This window comes from Betta splendens, chromosome 4 (assembly GCF_900634795.4).
Source record: "Betta splendens chromosome 4, fBetSpl5.4, whole genome shotgun sequence".
NCBI classification, from domain to species: Eukaryota; Metazoa; Chordata; class Actinopteri; order Anabantiformes; family Osphronemidae; genus Betta; species Betta splendens.
Window position 1 is genome coordinate 33,888,227 of NC_040884.2, and position 18,120 is coordinate 33,906,346.

At 42.7% G+C, this 18,120-nt stretch overlaps 1 protein-coding gene and 2 long non-coding RNA genes across 3 annotated transcripts in view; 1 reads left to right on the forward strand and 2 right to left on the reverse strand.

The window, feature by feature from the left end:
* Nucleotides 1–18,120, reverse strand: part of slc5a9 (solute carrier family 5 member 9) — a 185,704-nt gene that overhangs the window by 94,202 nt on the left and 73,382 nt on the right. The window contains exon 3 of the mRNA XM_029148717.3: nt 17,911–17,982. Coding sequence (XP_029004550.1) covers nt 17,911–17,982 — 72 coding nt within the window. The remainder of the gene's footprint in view (nt 1–17,910; nt 17,983–18,120) is intronic.
* On the forward strand, nt 13,152–14,902 carry LOC129604039 (uncharacterized). The gene is made up of 3 exons (XR_008694578.1): nt 13,152–13,391; nt 14,354–14,455; nt 14,691–14,902. It is a non-coding gene; the product is annotated as an uncharacterized LOC129604039 (long non-coding RNA).
* On the reverse strand, nt 15,017–17,892 carry LOC129604040 (uncharacterized). The gene is made up of 2 exons (XR_008694579.1): nt 15,817–17,892; nt 15,017–15,385 (listed from the first exon to the last, which is right to left on the reverse strand). It is a non-coding gene; the product is annotated as an uncharacterized LOC129604040 (long non-coding RNA).

Here is an 18,120-nt window from a genome sequence, read left to right on the forward strand (position 1 = left end):
ATATACATATATATACACTGTGGTGTATATACAAATTGGCGTCACTCCAAGCAGGCAGGTCATAGCCGGGTCTGGAGCCGACAGGTGCCCGACTGCACCCAGCCCGAGACGACTCGTCACTGGTGGCCACAGGTGAGATGCGCTTAAGCTCTTACATGACGATTCTCTGTGTTGGGGGCAGTGTGGGCAAATGTTGGTTATATTAGAAACTTCTAAATTCTGATTCGGCTATTTCCAGGAAACAATCTGTGTGGGAATAAGCAGAGAGAGGCAGTGGAGAATTTGCTTGTATAATTTGCTGTATATAAATATAACTAACCAACTGCTTTATTTGTGTGCTTTGCTTTCATTGTGGGGAAATAAAAAATGACGTGGCCTATTGACCTCTAGATGTTGACTTAAATGTTGACTTAAGGCAGACGCGGATTGGACACTCTAATATTAAGGGCTTTGAAGTCTGTATTTGGTTAAAGTATATATAAAGGCTGTGTAAGTACCATAACTGATGCCGATGGCTTCGGCCCAACAACGCTGAAGTGGCAAAATATATGCACATTTTTTCACTGGACTGGACACTCTCTATTTACTCTTTCATAGGGTAGGAGCTATATTATGCCATTTCAAAAGCATACACCAAATTTACATGGGGGGGGGTGCGTAACAAGCATCAGGTTACGGTGCGGCCTCAGTGCATTAGGAAATAGAGTGTGACCTTGTGCTACACATTCAATCAAATTTTGGTTTTAGGCACTGTAGGTTTATGTGCGTATGAGGAGACCTACATTAAGCTTGGGACTGATCAATCCAAGTGTAGATTTTCTCATGAGTTGTGAGGCCTGAGAGACATAGGCAACCGGTAAAAGCGCTTTCTGTGATATGCATATGAAGATGAAGTGTGCTGGCAATAGTGTATGAAGTTTAATCAAGTGTGTATTTGTGTACATACGTATGTGAAGTTAAACGGCGTAATAGTTGCTTGTTGCTAATTTAAATTTGAGTAGGCTGGGTTGACAGCGGTTCCTCTACTCCTCTCGTGCAGAAGGAGTGTGTGTGTGTGTGTGTGAGGGAGAGTGGAAAAGAGAGCAGGAGGGCGGGGGAGTGTGTGTGTGTGTGTGTGTGTGTGTGTGTGTGTGTGTGTGTGTGTGTGTGTGTGTGTGTGTGTGTGTGTGTGTGTGTGTGTGGACTAGAGAGAGATCCCCGCTCCTCATACGTGTGTGTTTTCAGATAGTTGGGGGGAGACGTTGGCCTGGTGCCAGGTGGCAACACAAAGTTGGGTTTTAATTTTTGTTGTAGTTTAATACTTTTTTGATTGTCCTATATGGTGTTCACTTTTCTTTGTAATTTAATAATCATTTTGACGTAATCTGAGTATTTTAGTGCATTTTTTGTGACGACGTGTCCGCACTGTGGTTGGGAGTGGTCAAGCTGGTCACGATATGTGAAGACCACGGCTGCTTTGTTTATTAAAAAATAAAAAAAGGGGGGAGTTGTGAATTGAGGCGTGGTCTCTGAATTGGGTGTGGAGGCGTCAGCCGTGTGCCTCTTCTGTTGTTTACGCTCCAGAGAGAGAGAAGAGTGTGTGTGTATGTGTTTTACTGCTCAGAGCATTAAGCTCAAGGGTGTGTGTGTGTCGTACTAGTCCTAGCAGTAGGCCCGGGTGTGGGTGTGTGTGTGAGTGTGGATTGGAGAGACATAGATGATGACACATAGTTGGCAGACTGCAGTAAAGCCTTAGTTTTGTTCCTATTATTACTATTATTGTAACGGACAGCAGCTAAACTTCAAAACGTTTACTACGTTGGTTGAAGAGGAAGGAATTTTACTGTAACGCTAACGCTTCTAAATTGGCTCAGAGCCGTGTGCTTCTCTAAGAGCAGGATCAGACTGGAAGTACAAAGACAAACAGAGTTCTTTCGAGCCTCCACCTGTCTGAGGCTCCGTCTCACCCCTCCCCTGAGTTTTCACCAACTTTTCAGATCAGATGTATGTATGTATAGACTATTAGTGCCTGGTTAGTATTAGGTGAGAATAAATGTTAGTAATACACTAGGTGAGAATAGAACCACAAGAAGGGGTTTATGCGACGTACATGCTAGTGTACTAGTAGTGGTCTGCAGCGTGTTGGTTATATTTCTGTCAGTGTGTATTGGTGGGATTTAGCTTCTATTTTTTCATTTTCAGTTTCCATTTTGTCTGGTTCTAGGTTAACTAGGTTATTTGGGCAAAGTCAAAAACAAACCCCCCATTTATATCAAAGGTCCTTCTTTGCTTACGCGGCTGTAGCAGCTGCATTCTCATGAGCAAGACCACCATTTGTGACCTAATGCGGGTTAGGCACAGCATGGGACATCACTATCACGTTAAAATCAAGGGTTTCATTTACGCTGATTTTGTATAAACCTAGTAATATAAACAAAGCATATGATCAGCTCCAATAAGATGCTAATAATTTTTCTTCAGCAGTTGCTCTGAAGTGGGCGTTTCTGCAGTGGTTTGGTTTTTCTTTGCATCAGACTTACTCGTTTATTCAGAACAAATCAAAACTTATCAGCTCAACAGTCACCAGGAATGATTATTGGGCCATTTGCTTAAAACAGAGGTAAAACCAAAATACCCAGAAAGGTCTAATTACAATTTAACTGGGTAATATTTATGTTGCTTTTCACTAACTATGGGTTGTAAAGACAGGGAACTTACTTCAGTTATGAACACTGATTGAGATTAGTTCAGTTACAAGTATAATTAGGTGTAATTAGGGGTTGAAATCATATGTTCAGTAAAGATACATATTTAATAATGAGATCTGTGGATGGGAACATGTCTCCAGTCGAGGTGTTGATGGAGGAAATTCAGAAATGCTCACATAAATGGAGCAAGCGGACACATAAATCTACGTCGCCCTGGCCTTCAGAGGGAACATTTGATCTGAGGCAATGTGCAGAGATGCAGGGTTTTATAAAAACCTATAAGATAAAAGACAAATCTGTAAAGCGAGGCCTTAAATGGGAAAGAGAAAATGCAGTGTTGCAATTGTTTATCAACTGTGCAAAAATGATGAGCAAAAAGACGACTTAATGTTGTAATAATCAATTTAATCAGATCTCTATAACTAAGTCTCTTTCAGATGCGTCCCAGATGGATGCAGAAGAAACAAAACCATTACGGACAAAGAAGCCAGTTCACCCTGTAGCTGATCTAGAAGGGACAGACAGGGCAGTGAAAAGGGATGAGTTGTTAGAACTGCCCGACATTTATTTAAAAACAGAGAAAATCTCAATTGGAAATTCCTGCAGTGAAAGTGATCTACGTGACAGAGCAGGTAGATCACTGTGGGCTGAGTCAGATGAGGAATCAGTGTGTGTGGGTGACGGACGGGTAAATGAGGTTTCTGATGGACTTCCTCTGCCCTGGCCTTCAAGACCAGATCAGAAGGATCTGACTGACACTGTGGGACTTTGCAACTTGTCACTAGAACAAATAACGGAGCGTGTGATTCATGCTGTTGAGCTGCGTCAGAAACAGGCAAAGGAGGCAATGAAAGAAGCAACACGCCAGCAGCAGCGGCGAAAAGAGGGGGAGAAAAGAGAGACGAGAATGGTCTCTGCTCAACCAGCCAGCGTGCCTCGGACCCCACCTACACTACCAGGCATGGCCACACCTCAGATGATGTACATTCTACCAGGAGGGTGGACAAGACGACCTCCTATGAGGAGAGGAGGGTTCCCTGCAGACAAAGGCAGAGGAACAGGAGGCAGCCACAGAGGAGGCGTGAGATGCTACTGCTGTGGAAAGACGGGTCACGTAAGAAGCCATTGCTTTGCTTGGCTACGAGGCTCACGAGGAGTGCCTAGACCAAAGGGGTCCGCTGATCAATGTGGAGGCCACTCAACTGGGTACTAGAGAGGACCAGACACCTGCAGGATTCATGAACTTTGTTGATGGACTCCATCAAAAGCCAAAAAGCCAGATGTCTCTGAATCTGTGACTTCATCTTGCTGCACACTTTAGTACTTTGAGGCTCAGACAAATATTTAAAATTTGGAAACAAAATAAACAAGTCGGTTGGTGAGAATGACTTAGTCCTTAAACCTGCTAAAAGATTAAAAAATTTAAAAATATGCCAATTTTACTAGGCAAGGGAAAGACAAAGGTATAGAGAATATTTCAAGAAAAAGTTCCCAATTCAATCACCCTGCTGACAAATGCTCCATCTGATGCTCAGTGGTTGACGGTGTTAAAAACAATGTGAATGTGAAGTATGTGGATGAAGACACTGTGTGCACCAGACTTTGAGACATGCCTCATTTCATCTCTCCAACTAACACTAACTGTAGACAGTTGTCTCATGATATTGGTAAAGACTCATTCACATTAGTGAGGTAAGAAAGTTTCACTAGACAAGCCTCAATACTGTAGGAAGTGCCTCCCACATACCATAAAGTGAGTGAAGTATCTGAGGAGGTCAATCAGCTAAAAAGGGAATGAGGAGAGTGTACATGTTTCCCTCATACAGTAAACAGCAGTTTGATCCCTACAGTATGTAAGCTAGTATAACGCATCATGCTCTCATGTGTTACAGAAAACATCAAACTTTAAGGTGACTAAAACCAGGTGTGCCTTTCACTGCTACTGTGCCAATTCTCCAAAAGACAGAAAAACCAAACCATTCAGAACCTGCAAGGTGTAACTGTTGCAACAATGCTTAGCCTTCTATAGTACTGTATTGTAATGCTACGGACTGTGGTGCTGCAAGCAGCTACAGTTCACTACACTACATTTAGGATTTGCACAGTCCGTCTACTGTTTAAGCGAGGCTGCAGTTTTAATGATCACCTTGACATGTTTTGATGAGGTTCCACTTAGTTCTTATCATCATTATCATTAATATATTCCAACAGAGCAGAAGACACATTTAGCAAATGTGTAAACCAGGTCTCAGTTAATTTTTTTTTTCCATCCTTTTGCTAAACAGTTAACATAGATGTCATCAGTCTGCAGGCCTTAAACAAATGTGACAGGGCTGTGGTGTTCTTTACGGCATGGAAGGAGGAGGTCTGGGGAAGAGACTGAGTAGCAACAGTGACAGTGCTTTATCCTCCAAGAGGTTTGACTGTATGTGGGTTTATATGGACTTTCTTTAATAGGTTACAATACTTCAGTTATCGTCCACAGCTGTTTTGTTATCACTACAAAATCTGAGAGTCACAGGGGAATTATAATTAGATGTAGCAATAATTGTTATAATAATTGTGGGGTTGTTTGAATTTCTAGGGTATAGCTTTGCATTTCCAACAGTTGACTAGGTTGTGTTATGTCCATCTGTCATTTCTGATAGTTTGTGAGGATTCAGCTTATTTAGTCTTTACGTTAATTGTGTCATGAAGTCACTTAATGCATGCATCTGCAGTGCTTCTTGAATTCAATATGGTTTCCTACAACGCAATGATTCTGTGTTCATAATGAGATTAGTTCGTGTTGATGTTGTAGTTATTAAGGTCTAAACATTCTTGTTCCTTCTATTGACATCGTCCTTAATTTCACTCAGTTTTATTCAGGGATTGATGATGATCCCTGGTAAGGATAAATACGTAGGATAAATAAGAGTAGGAAATTACTTTTAGGGTTTTGCTAGTGTTCTTTTATCCATCCATCTTAATTTAGTGATTTAATCGGCTTCAAATTCAATGGACAGTTATCTGTCTATTGAGGGGGGAAAAATGTATTGCAAAAAAAAAAAAAAAATGTTTTGATTATTGCTTTATGTCGGTCCTTAGTAACTGGGGAACTTGTGTGTGTGGCATCTGCTGTAAGAATGGACTATTCTGTTTCTGTTGTGTTTTATCCCAAGTTGGTGAACTTAATCCATGGGAGAAAGGTTGTGGTCGAGTTGGCACAAAATTTGATTTGTTATATACTGTAAATAGCTTACGCTACAGAGGAGTATGATCTCACAGCGGGACTCATTGTGGAGTGATAGGAAAAGTGACCGGAGCAGGGTTTGTGAGGGAGGAAAGGAGTTAAGGGAAGTCAAGGAGTGAATGAAAAGGGAAGTGTAAATGTGATAATGACAATAGAGGGATGAAAAAGTACTGTGAACATTGCATTTCAGTGTGTAGCTTGTAAAAATATGCCGAACGCATAGACTAACATTGCACGAAGCTTTGCTTGACGAAATGGTGTTTAATGCATCAACCAAGTTTCTATGTGAAACCGATGATTAATATACGCAGGAAAGCTGTGTTGTTCCATTGCAGGAAAGAAGAGGACAAAGAAGATCAAACTCCGGATCACTGATGGGCCCTGAGTGACACTGCTGACTCATTTAGCAGAACAAGGTCACAGGCTAGCCTTTCTAAATTATAGTTCTCATAGAGCAAGAGTCACTCTCTTAGCTCACGTGCACGACAAAAACCCTGAGCTCATGACATGACTGACTGATACTGTATATGCTCTACGGACTGAATATGACACATGTCGATGATGTTTCTTGTTGTTGATTATATATAATGAGGGTTTAACAATTTTCATTCTGCATCTCAGTGTGTTGTTGTACACAGGAAGCTCACATTAACAACTTCAACCCTTCTCTCTACACAGAGCAGCAGTGGAGAAACTGTGTCAGCATAAACATCTCGCTTAAACTTATTTTCTTTCCTAACCAACTTCTCTCCTACTCTTAACCTCCCTCCACAGGTTACTTCAGTATCAGAGGAGGGTGTGTCTTATGACCTGCTACGAATGTGGGTTTTCATATTCTCTGATCTTTTGATTTCTACAGCGACGACCTGGAACAAAAGAAGCAAACTATATGTTCTATTCAGCCTAACCCTAACCCTAGCTCTGTAGGATGGTTTATGCTGCACTATAGTGCAGATCTTTCTGCCTCTCAGCTATCAGCTCTCAGGTCACAGCTGGAGCACCACTCTGAGGGGGAGAGAGGATGGTGCAGCAGAAGTGTGCTGGAGCCCTTGACAGTTGGAAAAAAAGGGACTCTGTGTTCTACGGGAAGGCGAGCTGGGCCAACTGAGTCGCTAGCGGAAAGGCAGGGCATCAGATGAGGTTCCGAGGACAACGCAGAGGGTGCAGTGCCACAGCTTCCAGAGCAACCTTGACGGACAAAGGAGGAGTCGATGGAGCCGAAGGAGCTGATGGAGAGTCCAATTATTCCAATTCCAGCTACACCAGGAATTCTCACCCACCTAATATTGTGGGGCTGCGCTGACCAACACGGCTATAGGGTGTGGGCGGAGCGCCGCCCTTAGCTGCATCGTTGATATACACTGGTGTTTGAATTTGCCCGTGCATGAGCTGAATTGCAGATGCTGGACGAAGTGAGAGCACAGACCTTCATGATTAACTGTGGTCGGTGGGGAGTCTGTGAAGAATCTGTTGTGATAAAGAGGACACTTAGGTAGAATGAAAACTGTGAGGTTTGTTACTGAATGTACTTGTTTACAGGCAGCGTAGGAGGATCACCTGTTGGAGCTGAAAGAGGAGCTTAGGTGTTCTATTTACTATAGATTTTGTGAATCTTTAACTTTGCTTTGTCATCTTAATGTTGAAGTCTATTTAATATAATGCAGTATGATGAGTCAAAGAGGAGCTTTCTTGGCCGCTCGCTTTCAAGATTGATGGGCATTAAAATGCCCATGAGGAGGGGATTTGTAGTATATTTATGTATCATATCATATATTATTATATAGGTAGTGAACAATCTGTTCGGGTCAGGTTAAGATGCAGTGACTGTTCCTCAACCCTTGCAGTTTGGCAGGGTCGTTGTCTGGGGAGCATCTGGGATAGACTCCAGGAAACAGACATTTACATTTACTTTTAGCAGTAAAATTGATCATTGCTTATGAGAGAAGTACAGAGAGTAGATGGGTTCGTGTGTCCTCAGTGACTGGGGTGAAAGCGTTTGCGTAAACTGGGTTCGCAGAATCTGTGTTCGCAGAATCTGTGGGTGTTAACAATGTTTATCCGAGCTGTTCCTAAGGAAATATTCAAAATGTCACGCCGACCTGGGAAAGGAACTAGGAGGTTGAGGGTGGGCCAGATGCAGCTGGAGCTGGACAGATAACACAGCCCAGCGCCAGGACTTTCCGAGTAGCCGAGAAAAACATCTACCTGTCCTTATTTGGACATGTGGAAAGACTTTAGGTGGTGGTTAAAAGCAGGCCTTCACAGGCTGGGGTTTTCAGAACGCTTCGCAGAGGGTCCGCTGGTAGCACACAGCGGACCTTTTCCGACCTCTCGGTTCTCTCTGCAGAGGAACAAGCAGGTGAATTTGGTCTCTGCCTCTCTTGCTATTACTCTTTTGTAATCATTATCTGATTGTTTTACTTTGTCATGTATAATAAATTTGTATGCTATTGATTTAAACTTCAAAGTTGAGTTCTTGTGAAATCTCTGTCGTGGTTGAAGAAAAGAGAAAATACACGACAGTGGCCTTCACCTTCCAAGCCTTCTCCAGTTCTTCTCTGAGCCCTTGGTATTTCTCTAGTTTCTCATGCTCCTTTCTCCTGATGTTGCCATCGCTTGGTATTGCCACATCCACCACCACGACTTTCCTCTGCTCTTTATCCACCACCACAACGTCCGGTTGGTTCGCCATTACCATTCTGTCTGTCTGTATCTGGAAGTCCTACAAGATCTTGGCTCGCTCGTTTTCTACCACCTTGGGAGGTGTTTCCCACTTTGACCTTGGGGTCTCCAGTCCATACTCTGCGCAGATGTTCCTGTAAACTATGCCAGCCACTTGGTTATGCCGTTCCATGTATGCTTTTCCTGCCAGCATCTTACACCCTGCAGTTATGTGCTGGATTGTCTCAGGGGCCTCTTTGCACAGTCTACACCTTGGGTCTTGTCTGGTGTGGTAGATCTGGTGCTCAAGGCCTGCTCCTGTGCAGCCAGGATGAGTGCCTCTGTGCTGTCCTTCAGCCCAGCCCTTTCAAGCCATTGGTAGGATTTGTTGAGATCCGCCACTTCAGTTATGTTCTGGTGGTACATCCCGCTTAAGGGCTTGTCCTCCCATGATGGTCCCTCTTCCAGCATCTTATCCTCTGTTCTCCAATGCCTGAGACATTCACTCAGCACGTCATCTGTTGGGGCCTTATCCTTGATGTACTTATGGATCTTGGATGTTTCATCCTGGATAGTGGCTCTCACGCTCACTAGTCCTCGGCCTCCTTCTTTTCGGCTAGCGTATAGTCTCAGGGTGCTGGATTTGGGGTGGAACCCTCCATGCATGGTGAGGAGCTTTCGTGTCTTAACATCTGTGGTCTGTATCTCTTCCTTTGGCCACCTTATTATTCCCGCAGGGTATCTGATCACTGCGTAGCTGTTTATTGCCCGGGATTTGTTCTTGCCATTGAGCTGGCTTCTTAGGACTTGCCTTACTCGTTGGAGGTATTTGACTGTTGCTGCTTTCCTTGTTGCCTGCTCAAGGTTGCCATTCGCCTGTGGTATTCCAAGGTACTTGTAAATGTTCTCAATGTCTGCTATTGTTCCTTCCGGGAGTGGGACCACTTCTGTGTAGATTACCTTGCCTCTCTCCCGCCTGTCACCATACTTCCACATTTCTCGAGTCCGAATGACATCCAAATGTCCGAGCTGTGGATCCTGGTGGTGTCGATGTCTCGCTCACTCTTGGCGTACAGCTTGATCTCATCTATGTAGGAAGGGTAACTTATGGTGGCCCCGTTCTGGAGTCGGTATCATAGCCAGTGTTATTTATTATTTGGCTGAGGGGGTTCAGACCTATGCAGAACAGCAGTGGGGACAGTGCATCTCTTTGGTATATGCCACATTTGATGGATACTCGGGCAAGTGGCTGTATTAAAGGATGCCTACCGCTCTGTCCCCCGTGCAGCACTAGGGCTCTCTGATCACTGTCTGCTTCACCTCATCCCAACTTACAGGCAGAAAATTAAAACCTGTAAACTTGTGGTCAGAACGGTAAAAAGGTGGACGGAAAAGTCCAAACTGAAGCTGTAGGACTGCTTTGACTCTAGTGACTGAGAGGTTTTTGAAGCCGCAGCGAGAGATATTCATGAGCTCACTGACACTGTGACTTCATACATCAGCTTTTGTGAGGACATGTGTTTACAGACAAAACAATAACAAACCATGGTTCCCCAGGCCAAGAAAGAAGCCTACAGAAGTGGTGACCTGTTCCTGTACAGGCAGGCCAGAAACAGGTTGACAAAGGAGGTAAAGGCAGCTAAAAAGAGATATGGCGAAAGGCTGCAGAACAGCCTATTAATAAATGACCCATGTCAAATGAAGCACATCATAAGCTACAGGAAACCATCTCCACACCCTGAGGCTAGCAAACGTCTGGAAGACGACCTTAACAGCTTCTACTGCCAGTTGAAAGGAACTATCTCACACCTCCTGGCCAGACAATAGGCTCACCCACACCCCCCAACACTCGCACCTTCCCGTCACCAAACCCCTACCAGCACCAAAGGTTTATGAAGGAGATGTCTGTCACCTCCTTCAGAGGTAGAAAACCAGAAAGGCTCCGGGACCTTACGACGTGTCCCCAACCTGTTTGAAAATCTGTGCTGACCACCTGGTGGCAATCTTTACTCAGATCTTTAATCATTGTCTGCCTTAGTCGTGCCTCTCCAGTCCACCATCACCAGCCTGAACGACTATAGACCTTTTGCCCTGACGTCTGTGGTCATGAAGACGTTTGAGAGGCTGGTGCTGAGACATCTGAAGGACATCACAGACCCCTGGTGGACCCCCTGCAGTTCGCTTGCGGGAAAAACAGGTCAGTGGATGATGCAGTAAACCTGGGACTCCACTACATACTGCAGCACCTGGATCTCCTTGGTACATATGCCAGGATCCTGTTCGTCTCACCCCTGGAATACTGCACCATAAACGGACCCAGCTCGTCCCCAATCCCACGTGCCAGTGGAGCTTTCTGACCTATGGGAGGCAGCAGGTGAGGCTGGGCAGCCTCACATCTGGCACCCGCACCGCAGGGATGTGTCCTCTCCCCATTTGGTTCATCCAGGACAGTGATGAGTCTGCATACAGACAGGAGGTGAAGCAGCTGTTTCAGTGGTGCAGTCAGAACCAGCTGGAGCTCAACACGCTTAAGACTGTGGAGATGACAGTGGACTTGAGGAAGAACCGCCTACCCCCCCTCCCCATCCACAACAACACAGTGTCTACTGTGGACTCATTCAGGTTCCTAGGTTCCACAATCTCACAGGGCCTGAAGTGGGCTTCCCACATAGACATTGTCCGCAATCCAGGGTCCAACGAAGACCGCAACCTAGGTAGCCCCTGCCACCAACCCCACCCTGCCTCTCTGTCATAGGCCCGAGCAGCAACCAGCACATCGGGCTACTATGGCAGGCAGTGTGTAACCCAAGCAGAGGCAGCGTCCCAGGGAGGAAAAACTCTTCCAGTCAAAGGCAGACACCCCCAGAGGAACCCCCTTGGACACAAGGTGCCCAGGTCTCTAGGTCAAGCCCACTTAGGTCTCCTAAAAGGCAGAATGCAGGTGTCACGAATCACCAAGGTGAGGGACCCAAATGCACAGCTCAGACAAGACTTGAGTTTAGTGGATTATAATCGTTGTTAGGCAAGCAAAGGTCAGTACACAGCAGGCAGAGATGAAGGTTCAGGCAGGGTTCAGGCGAAAGGAACTCAGGAACAGGCAGTGGCCAATAGTTGTAGGGATGAGGCAAAACAGGTCACACACAGACTAGAATCAAACTAGAACTTACTGACATGAAATGCTGGAGAGTTGACATGGTAAGGTGATTAAACAATCTGGCAGAGAACTGAGATGAGTACTGGAGACTAAATACCATGACTAATTATGGATTGACAGCAGCTGACAGGAGGATATGACCGGAAGTAAGGCTGAAACTTAACATGTCAGAACAAAACCCGAAGCGGCAAGAAAATAAAACAGGAAAGTCCAGGCAAACAAAAGTCCAGGTTATGACAGCAGGAATTGCCTGGATTGAATAAATTAACCCGAGAAACCTGTTTAAAAGACTGTTTGATTGTTTAGGTATTAAGCACACACACTTCCTCCAAGTGCTTTCAAAATAAAAGCACCATTACAAATTATTAGCTTTAATTTTAATTTTCTACTAGCTTGTTTAGATGCAAATGTCATCTCTCTGGCAATTTATTTATGTTCTTGTTATGGCTGCTACTCTCCCTCTTCGCTTAACTCACTTTCGCAGCTAAAAGTAAAAATTTTCTGAAACAATACATAAATTAAACTTTTACGTCTATGTTTGTCACAATATGGCAAGTTTCTTTGAATAAGTTAAACAAATATTGAATAAAATATAAGAATAATTTTAGTTTTATTCTGACTTATGCTGCTATAGAAACAATCTATTAACCTTAATACGGAGATTTCTGGTTCTGGTTCTGACTGGTTAATTATGAATAGTGATTCTATCAGGGGTGTCAAACTGCAGTTTGCAGTTAGTTAGCAATTTGTGTCCTTCTATATATAGAAGGATATAGATACATATAATAAATAATAATCAGCACTGTTAACTATCTCCTACTCCACAACTGATGACCATCAGTGGTTATGTAGAAATTTCACAAGATTGGTGCAAAACTGTACAATATTTATATTATATTTATTCAATATATAATAAACCTACCCACTACTCCACTCTGCCCACCTGTACAGTTTTGTATTGTCCCAACTTAATCAAAAACCTAATTTGATTTGATTTGTTGCTATATGTTTCATTTGTTGCCTTACTTTCTTTACTGTGCCGTAAAACTGTTGTTGTGAGACGTAATTTCCCCACTGTGGGATTATTAAAGGGCCCATATCATGCAAAATCCACTTTTTAGACATTTTGGAGCGTCCCTATGACTCTATGGGTCACATATACACACACTGAGCACGGTAGAAATGCATTTCCTGCTTTTTTCACATTTTGAAAACGTAAATTTTCTCACCCAATGAAAACAGACCACGACCTACTCTCAGGCCGTTCCCCAGGTTTCGTCATAGTGGTTGAAAGTTCTCCTTGCAAATCCTGAACCACCACCCCCACAATGATCCCGAACCAAAACTGGACTTCCGCCATTTCCCCCCTCTCACTCCCCGTGAACAGACCAGCACGGCAGCGCCCAAGTCCTCACATAGAAATAGTTCGGTTCTTGGGTGTTCTAACCAACACCAAAGTCTATTCACTTTACCAAGGGATCAACAAGTGAGGATTTGTGGGTCACTTTTATTTTTAACGGACCGGTGCCAGAAACACTGCCTCAGCATTTATACGTATGTGCATTTCAAACGAGGGTGCGTACAATGCTGGATTTGTTTCACGGCTCCTGTTGGAAAAAAAGGATCTATTCCTAAAGTCCGTCATCCACTCACTGAAGTAAGTACATGCTTGATATTTATAATGTTTTAAAATGTTAGTTTGTCCGTTTAAAATGTAGTAACCTATGTGTGAGTCAAGTTACTAGCTAGCTATGCTAACGGCTACAGCAAGTCGAGCCTTTGTCCCCTTCAAATGTGCTCATGTGGGCTCCTGCAGCCACACACCTGTGTGGAGAAAAGCTAATGATTATCGTAACGGCATCGAGCGGCTACAGGCAGGGAGCGGTGGGTCTAGCGTCTGTCCTTTTTCTGTAATCACATACACCTGCGGGGAACAGCTGATCGTTATCGCCCTTCCAGCGGCGACAGGCAGGAAGCGGTGGATCTAGCTCGCTGTAGTAAGTTTGTGCTTGATACTCGTGATATCTAAATATGTTAGTTGGGTCTGTTTAAAATGCAGTAACCCACGTGTGAGACAAGCTAATCGCTAGCGTCGCTAACGGCTACAGTGAGTCAACTGAGCCTTTGTCCCTTTCAAATGTGCTACTCTGAGTTGGTGCAACCACACACCTGTGTGGGGAACAGCTAATAGCGATGGGCCTTCGATCGGCGACAGGCAGGAAGCGGTGGATCGAGCTTTTGTCCTGTTGACGTGCTGCCGCTCCTGTTTGTGTGTTGCGTTAGCCGTTAGCATGCCTTTAGGCCTTTGCACTTTAGAGCTACAGCTGGTCGATCGCTACAAAAAGAACCTGCAGATGAACGCGGTTATGTTTATTACCCCGTCCTGTGTCACAGCCTAAATCAACTTGTGATTTGGGGTTATGTCATTGTTCTATCAAATTCTAACATGATTAGTTGGAATGATTACTGTGTTGTGTTTCAAGCTTAGTTGCTAATTAGTCACATCTTTACAATACCTGCTGCTTATCTGGTCAGTTACCGATAGCTTGTACCATAGCCATTATATTTGTAGGACCAATACAATTTACAGTAAATGTAACAGTCTTTTCTATACTGTAGGAGGGCAAATCCCAGTTACCTACATGCAAGGAGGCTGTCAAACAGAGAAATCACTGCAGACTGTTGGTACACAGACATCTGCTGCCCAGCTCAGGAGTGAAGGTATGTAAGTTTGTATGTACCAACAGTAAGATAGGTAATAGAAGATTTTAATTGGTATATACTGTTTAGATTTTATATTTGAATTGTAACAACTGTTTATCTGTTGTTTTAGCACAGACAGGCCTGTCCTCTTGTTTGGTTTAATTTTTTGTCTGGTATTGTGTGTTCTTACATTAGAGAAGGTTTTGACCTACATAATAATTAACATTTCACTAATCTAAAATTCTGATTGCAGTACCTTTTGTTTTGATGAGGTGATGGTGAGGACAGCCACAGCTTCCATCTGGTAGAGGACTGCTTCCGCTCAGTCTTCCAAATAGTGATGAGAACAAGGATCACCACATCTCCCTGTTTACCCTACTTTCATGCATTTCGTCTGCAAGGCCCTGCAAAAGCTTCTCCTTCGTCCTCAAACCCCCAGACTTCTTAATTAACTCAGTAACCTATACGTTGCACATTGGAGTGTGAAGGTAACAGTTTGTTCTAGCTTTGGAGTAGTGGTGTATTTTTTTGGTTTACAATAAAGTTGGCTTTAACTATTATGTATTTCACTGAACTCTGTTTCTGAAGGGAAAACACTTTTATTTAGGAAATCATAGTATTGAAATTACATGTTTTTCTCTTTCTAATATGGTAAGCTATAAAGTTGAAGCGGCCATAAATAAAACGCATATAAATTATATATAAATAAAGTTAAAAAAATTCTTAATGAGTGTTGCACTCACAAAAAACACATTTTTACTCAAACGGTAAAGGAGTTATTCTACAGGTGGTCTACATCAATCATACTATGAGTGTTTTAGTGTTTTATCCATCAGGAAACTGCCTTCATCTACAACTCAAGCATGAAGAGATGGCAACTCAGATTCTTCACCCCAGGAATCCTCAGCACCAGCTCACTAGCCTCTGTAGACTAGATACCTGTAACAACTTTAGATACAGAGACATATTACTGTCAAATTTATCATGAATGACAAAAAACATAATTAAAAGCAGTAAAAATACGTTAGGTCAATATATAATTTGAACCAATGCTTTTTGTTCCCAGGTAGGTCATGCAGTGATTGCTCTAAATATTAATGCACATTTTTTAAATAAAATTGTCAGAGCAGCAGCACAAGTAAGACAAAAACAGTGAAATGTGTAAATGTAAAATGTATTTATATTACTTCAGCTATGCTCTCAAACTTATTTATTTGTATAATGTAAGCTAAAGTAGTGTTTTCTATTAACGAGAGTTTTCCAGGTAAGTCGTGTTGTGAATATTGAAGCTGCACACGCCATTTAGCATTCGCATTAGCAACCGCTAGTCGCTTTGCAAATTACATAAATCAATTAAATTGAAGTAAATGCGACATTACCAATGAGACACATCTTGCATCAGCCGAAATGTGGTGACTTCAACAGCCTCCTCTTTAGCTTCAGGGTCAGATTCGGGATCGTAGACGTATGGTTCTACTACGCTACGAACCAGCTGACTAATGTCGTGCAGTTCTGTAGTGGGTCTTCTTCTTCTGTGGAGGATGCGGTGGATTGCATTCTCAATGTCGCACTACTGCCACCTATTGTATCGTAACCGTGCGGTGGCTCGTATCCATGGAGCCAATTTAAAAAAAAAACAACAACAAAAAAGGTATGCGCTTCCGCACAGAGGTGTGGTGAGCAGCTTCGCTTGCGACACGCCCAGAAAACAGAGCGTTTACTGATGGGGAGTGAAAACCACACATTGACAGGGGCAGTGTGGACGATCTAAAGGGTTTTATGGGATGAAAATTTACAGAGACCTTACTGAGACATCTCAGTCTTTGAGTCTAATATTTTTTAGAATGAAAAGCATGATATGACTCCTTTAAAGGCATTCTTATTGTTATTCTTAACAAACAGCTGAGAGCCAGATGCATCATGTCTCTGCGCTGAAAGAAGCACAACTGAATCTAACAGATAAACTTTCAAACATCACTTTACATTCTTAACGAAAGGTTATATTTTAACAGTGTGTAACATTCTAACAATCTAAACATAAAAAAAATTATCCAACATTGTTTTGGTCAACCTCCATTGAAAATCGGTTAAGTTTTCCTTTAAGTATCAATCTGTAGTAACAGAGACTTTAGCACTATAAATACAAGGTTGTAACAGTAGATGTGATACACAGTGCGTGTACACCAAATGTCTGTTATGAGCCAAATGTCTTCTTTCTTTTTCATCTGATAATTGTACACTACCTCCCTTCATAATAATAACTAATCTAACTGAACTAGTTTTAAGTGTCTTGCTCACATACACAGGGCAGGGAGGCAGGGATCGAACCAACAACCTGCTTCACAGGACAATGCTATACTAAATGAGCTACCATGACACGTCACACATTGTGACACTGTACCTAGTACCTAGTAATGGATTTTGCAGCCTTTAGCTTACTAAATCTAAGTCTTCTAAGTGACAGTATATAAAACCCTTTCCTATCTAAACAACTAACACACTCAGTAAAGCAGTAATGCACATATTAACTTTGTGGGCCCGACGAAATCCTTGGTAAATCAGTTTCTCAATGTGCATGTGTTGTTGTAGGTCTAGGCAAGGTCTGCTATGAGACACCAAATAAAAGATAAAAGAAAGGATGCATGATAGAAATTTTAGTATTTTGTGAGTTCTGCTGATTTTTAAGCCCCCTGTTTTTGGGACCATACGTTATACACTGCGTGTCTGAAAAATCATTTGCTGTGGCATTGTTTTTCGGTAAGCTTCTGCAATATCACAAGATTTATTTTCATCCAGTCTTGCATTAATAGGCTTGGTTTTGACTTGTTCCAGTGTTGTCTTGGTTGTTATTCTTCCTCAAGCATGATGTCATTTCCTGTTCTGCTTTACGTGTCACTGTTACTGTGGTTGGTTAGTTGATGGTGAAATGGAGCAGTTACCAATATTTTTGTGGACGTCATGCTCTGTGTCAGTGACAATGTTTATTGGAGACATTTTTGAATTGAGACTTTGGTTTGTGTTGTGTGTATTCGTAAAGGTTTGTACCTTGTGTGTCATATGTCTGTCCACGTTTTGACTTGTTTAGTTCACAGTGTTTAGCCTGTAGTACAGAGCCTTTGATGTGAGTCTTTCATTAGCTCATGTTTGTGTTTAGTAATTAGAGACCTGCTTATGCATCTGGGTTTTGTGTAGTTATTTACTTACCTGTTTATGGTTTGTTATATTAATTACCATGCATTAGCAGTGGACTTTGTGTAACCTGTCATCATCTATTTTGTTAAATAAACCTATTAACTTTCTTAAAGTGTCTGTGAGTTGTGGCATGGAGTCCTCCCCTCTTTGTTGCTTTGTGGTCCTGTCTGAATCTGTATAAAAGGTTAGCGTAATCCCTAGTGCAGGTGTTTGGCATCCATGCAAATGCTGTGTTTTAACACAGTACCTACAGTATTCAGGCCAACAAAACAGGTACTTACAGGCCACCAGGTCATTGAACGGCCAGCCAAGAAGTACCCCCCTACAGTGCTACGATTAGCCTTCACGGATGACTGCAGGAGAGACAAACATTAGGTTAGGTCAGTATGGAGGATGAAAAATTACTTTTTTCTAGAAAATCTTTACATATTTCCTTTTGTGACATACATACTAAGTGACAAACGACAATAAACAAAAACGTCTGGAATAAC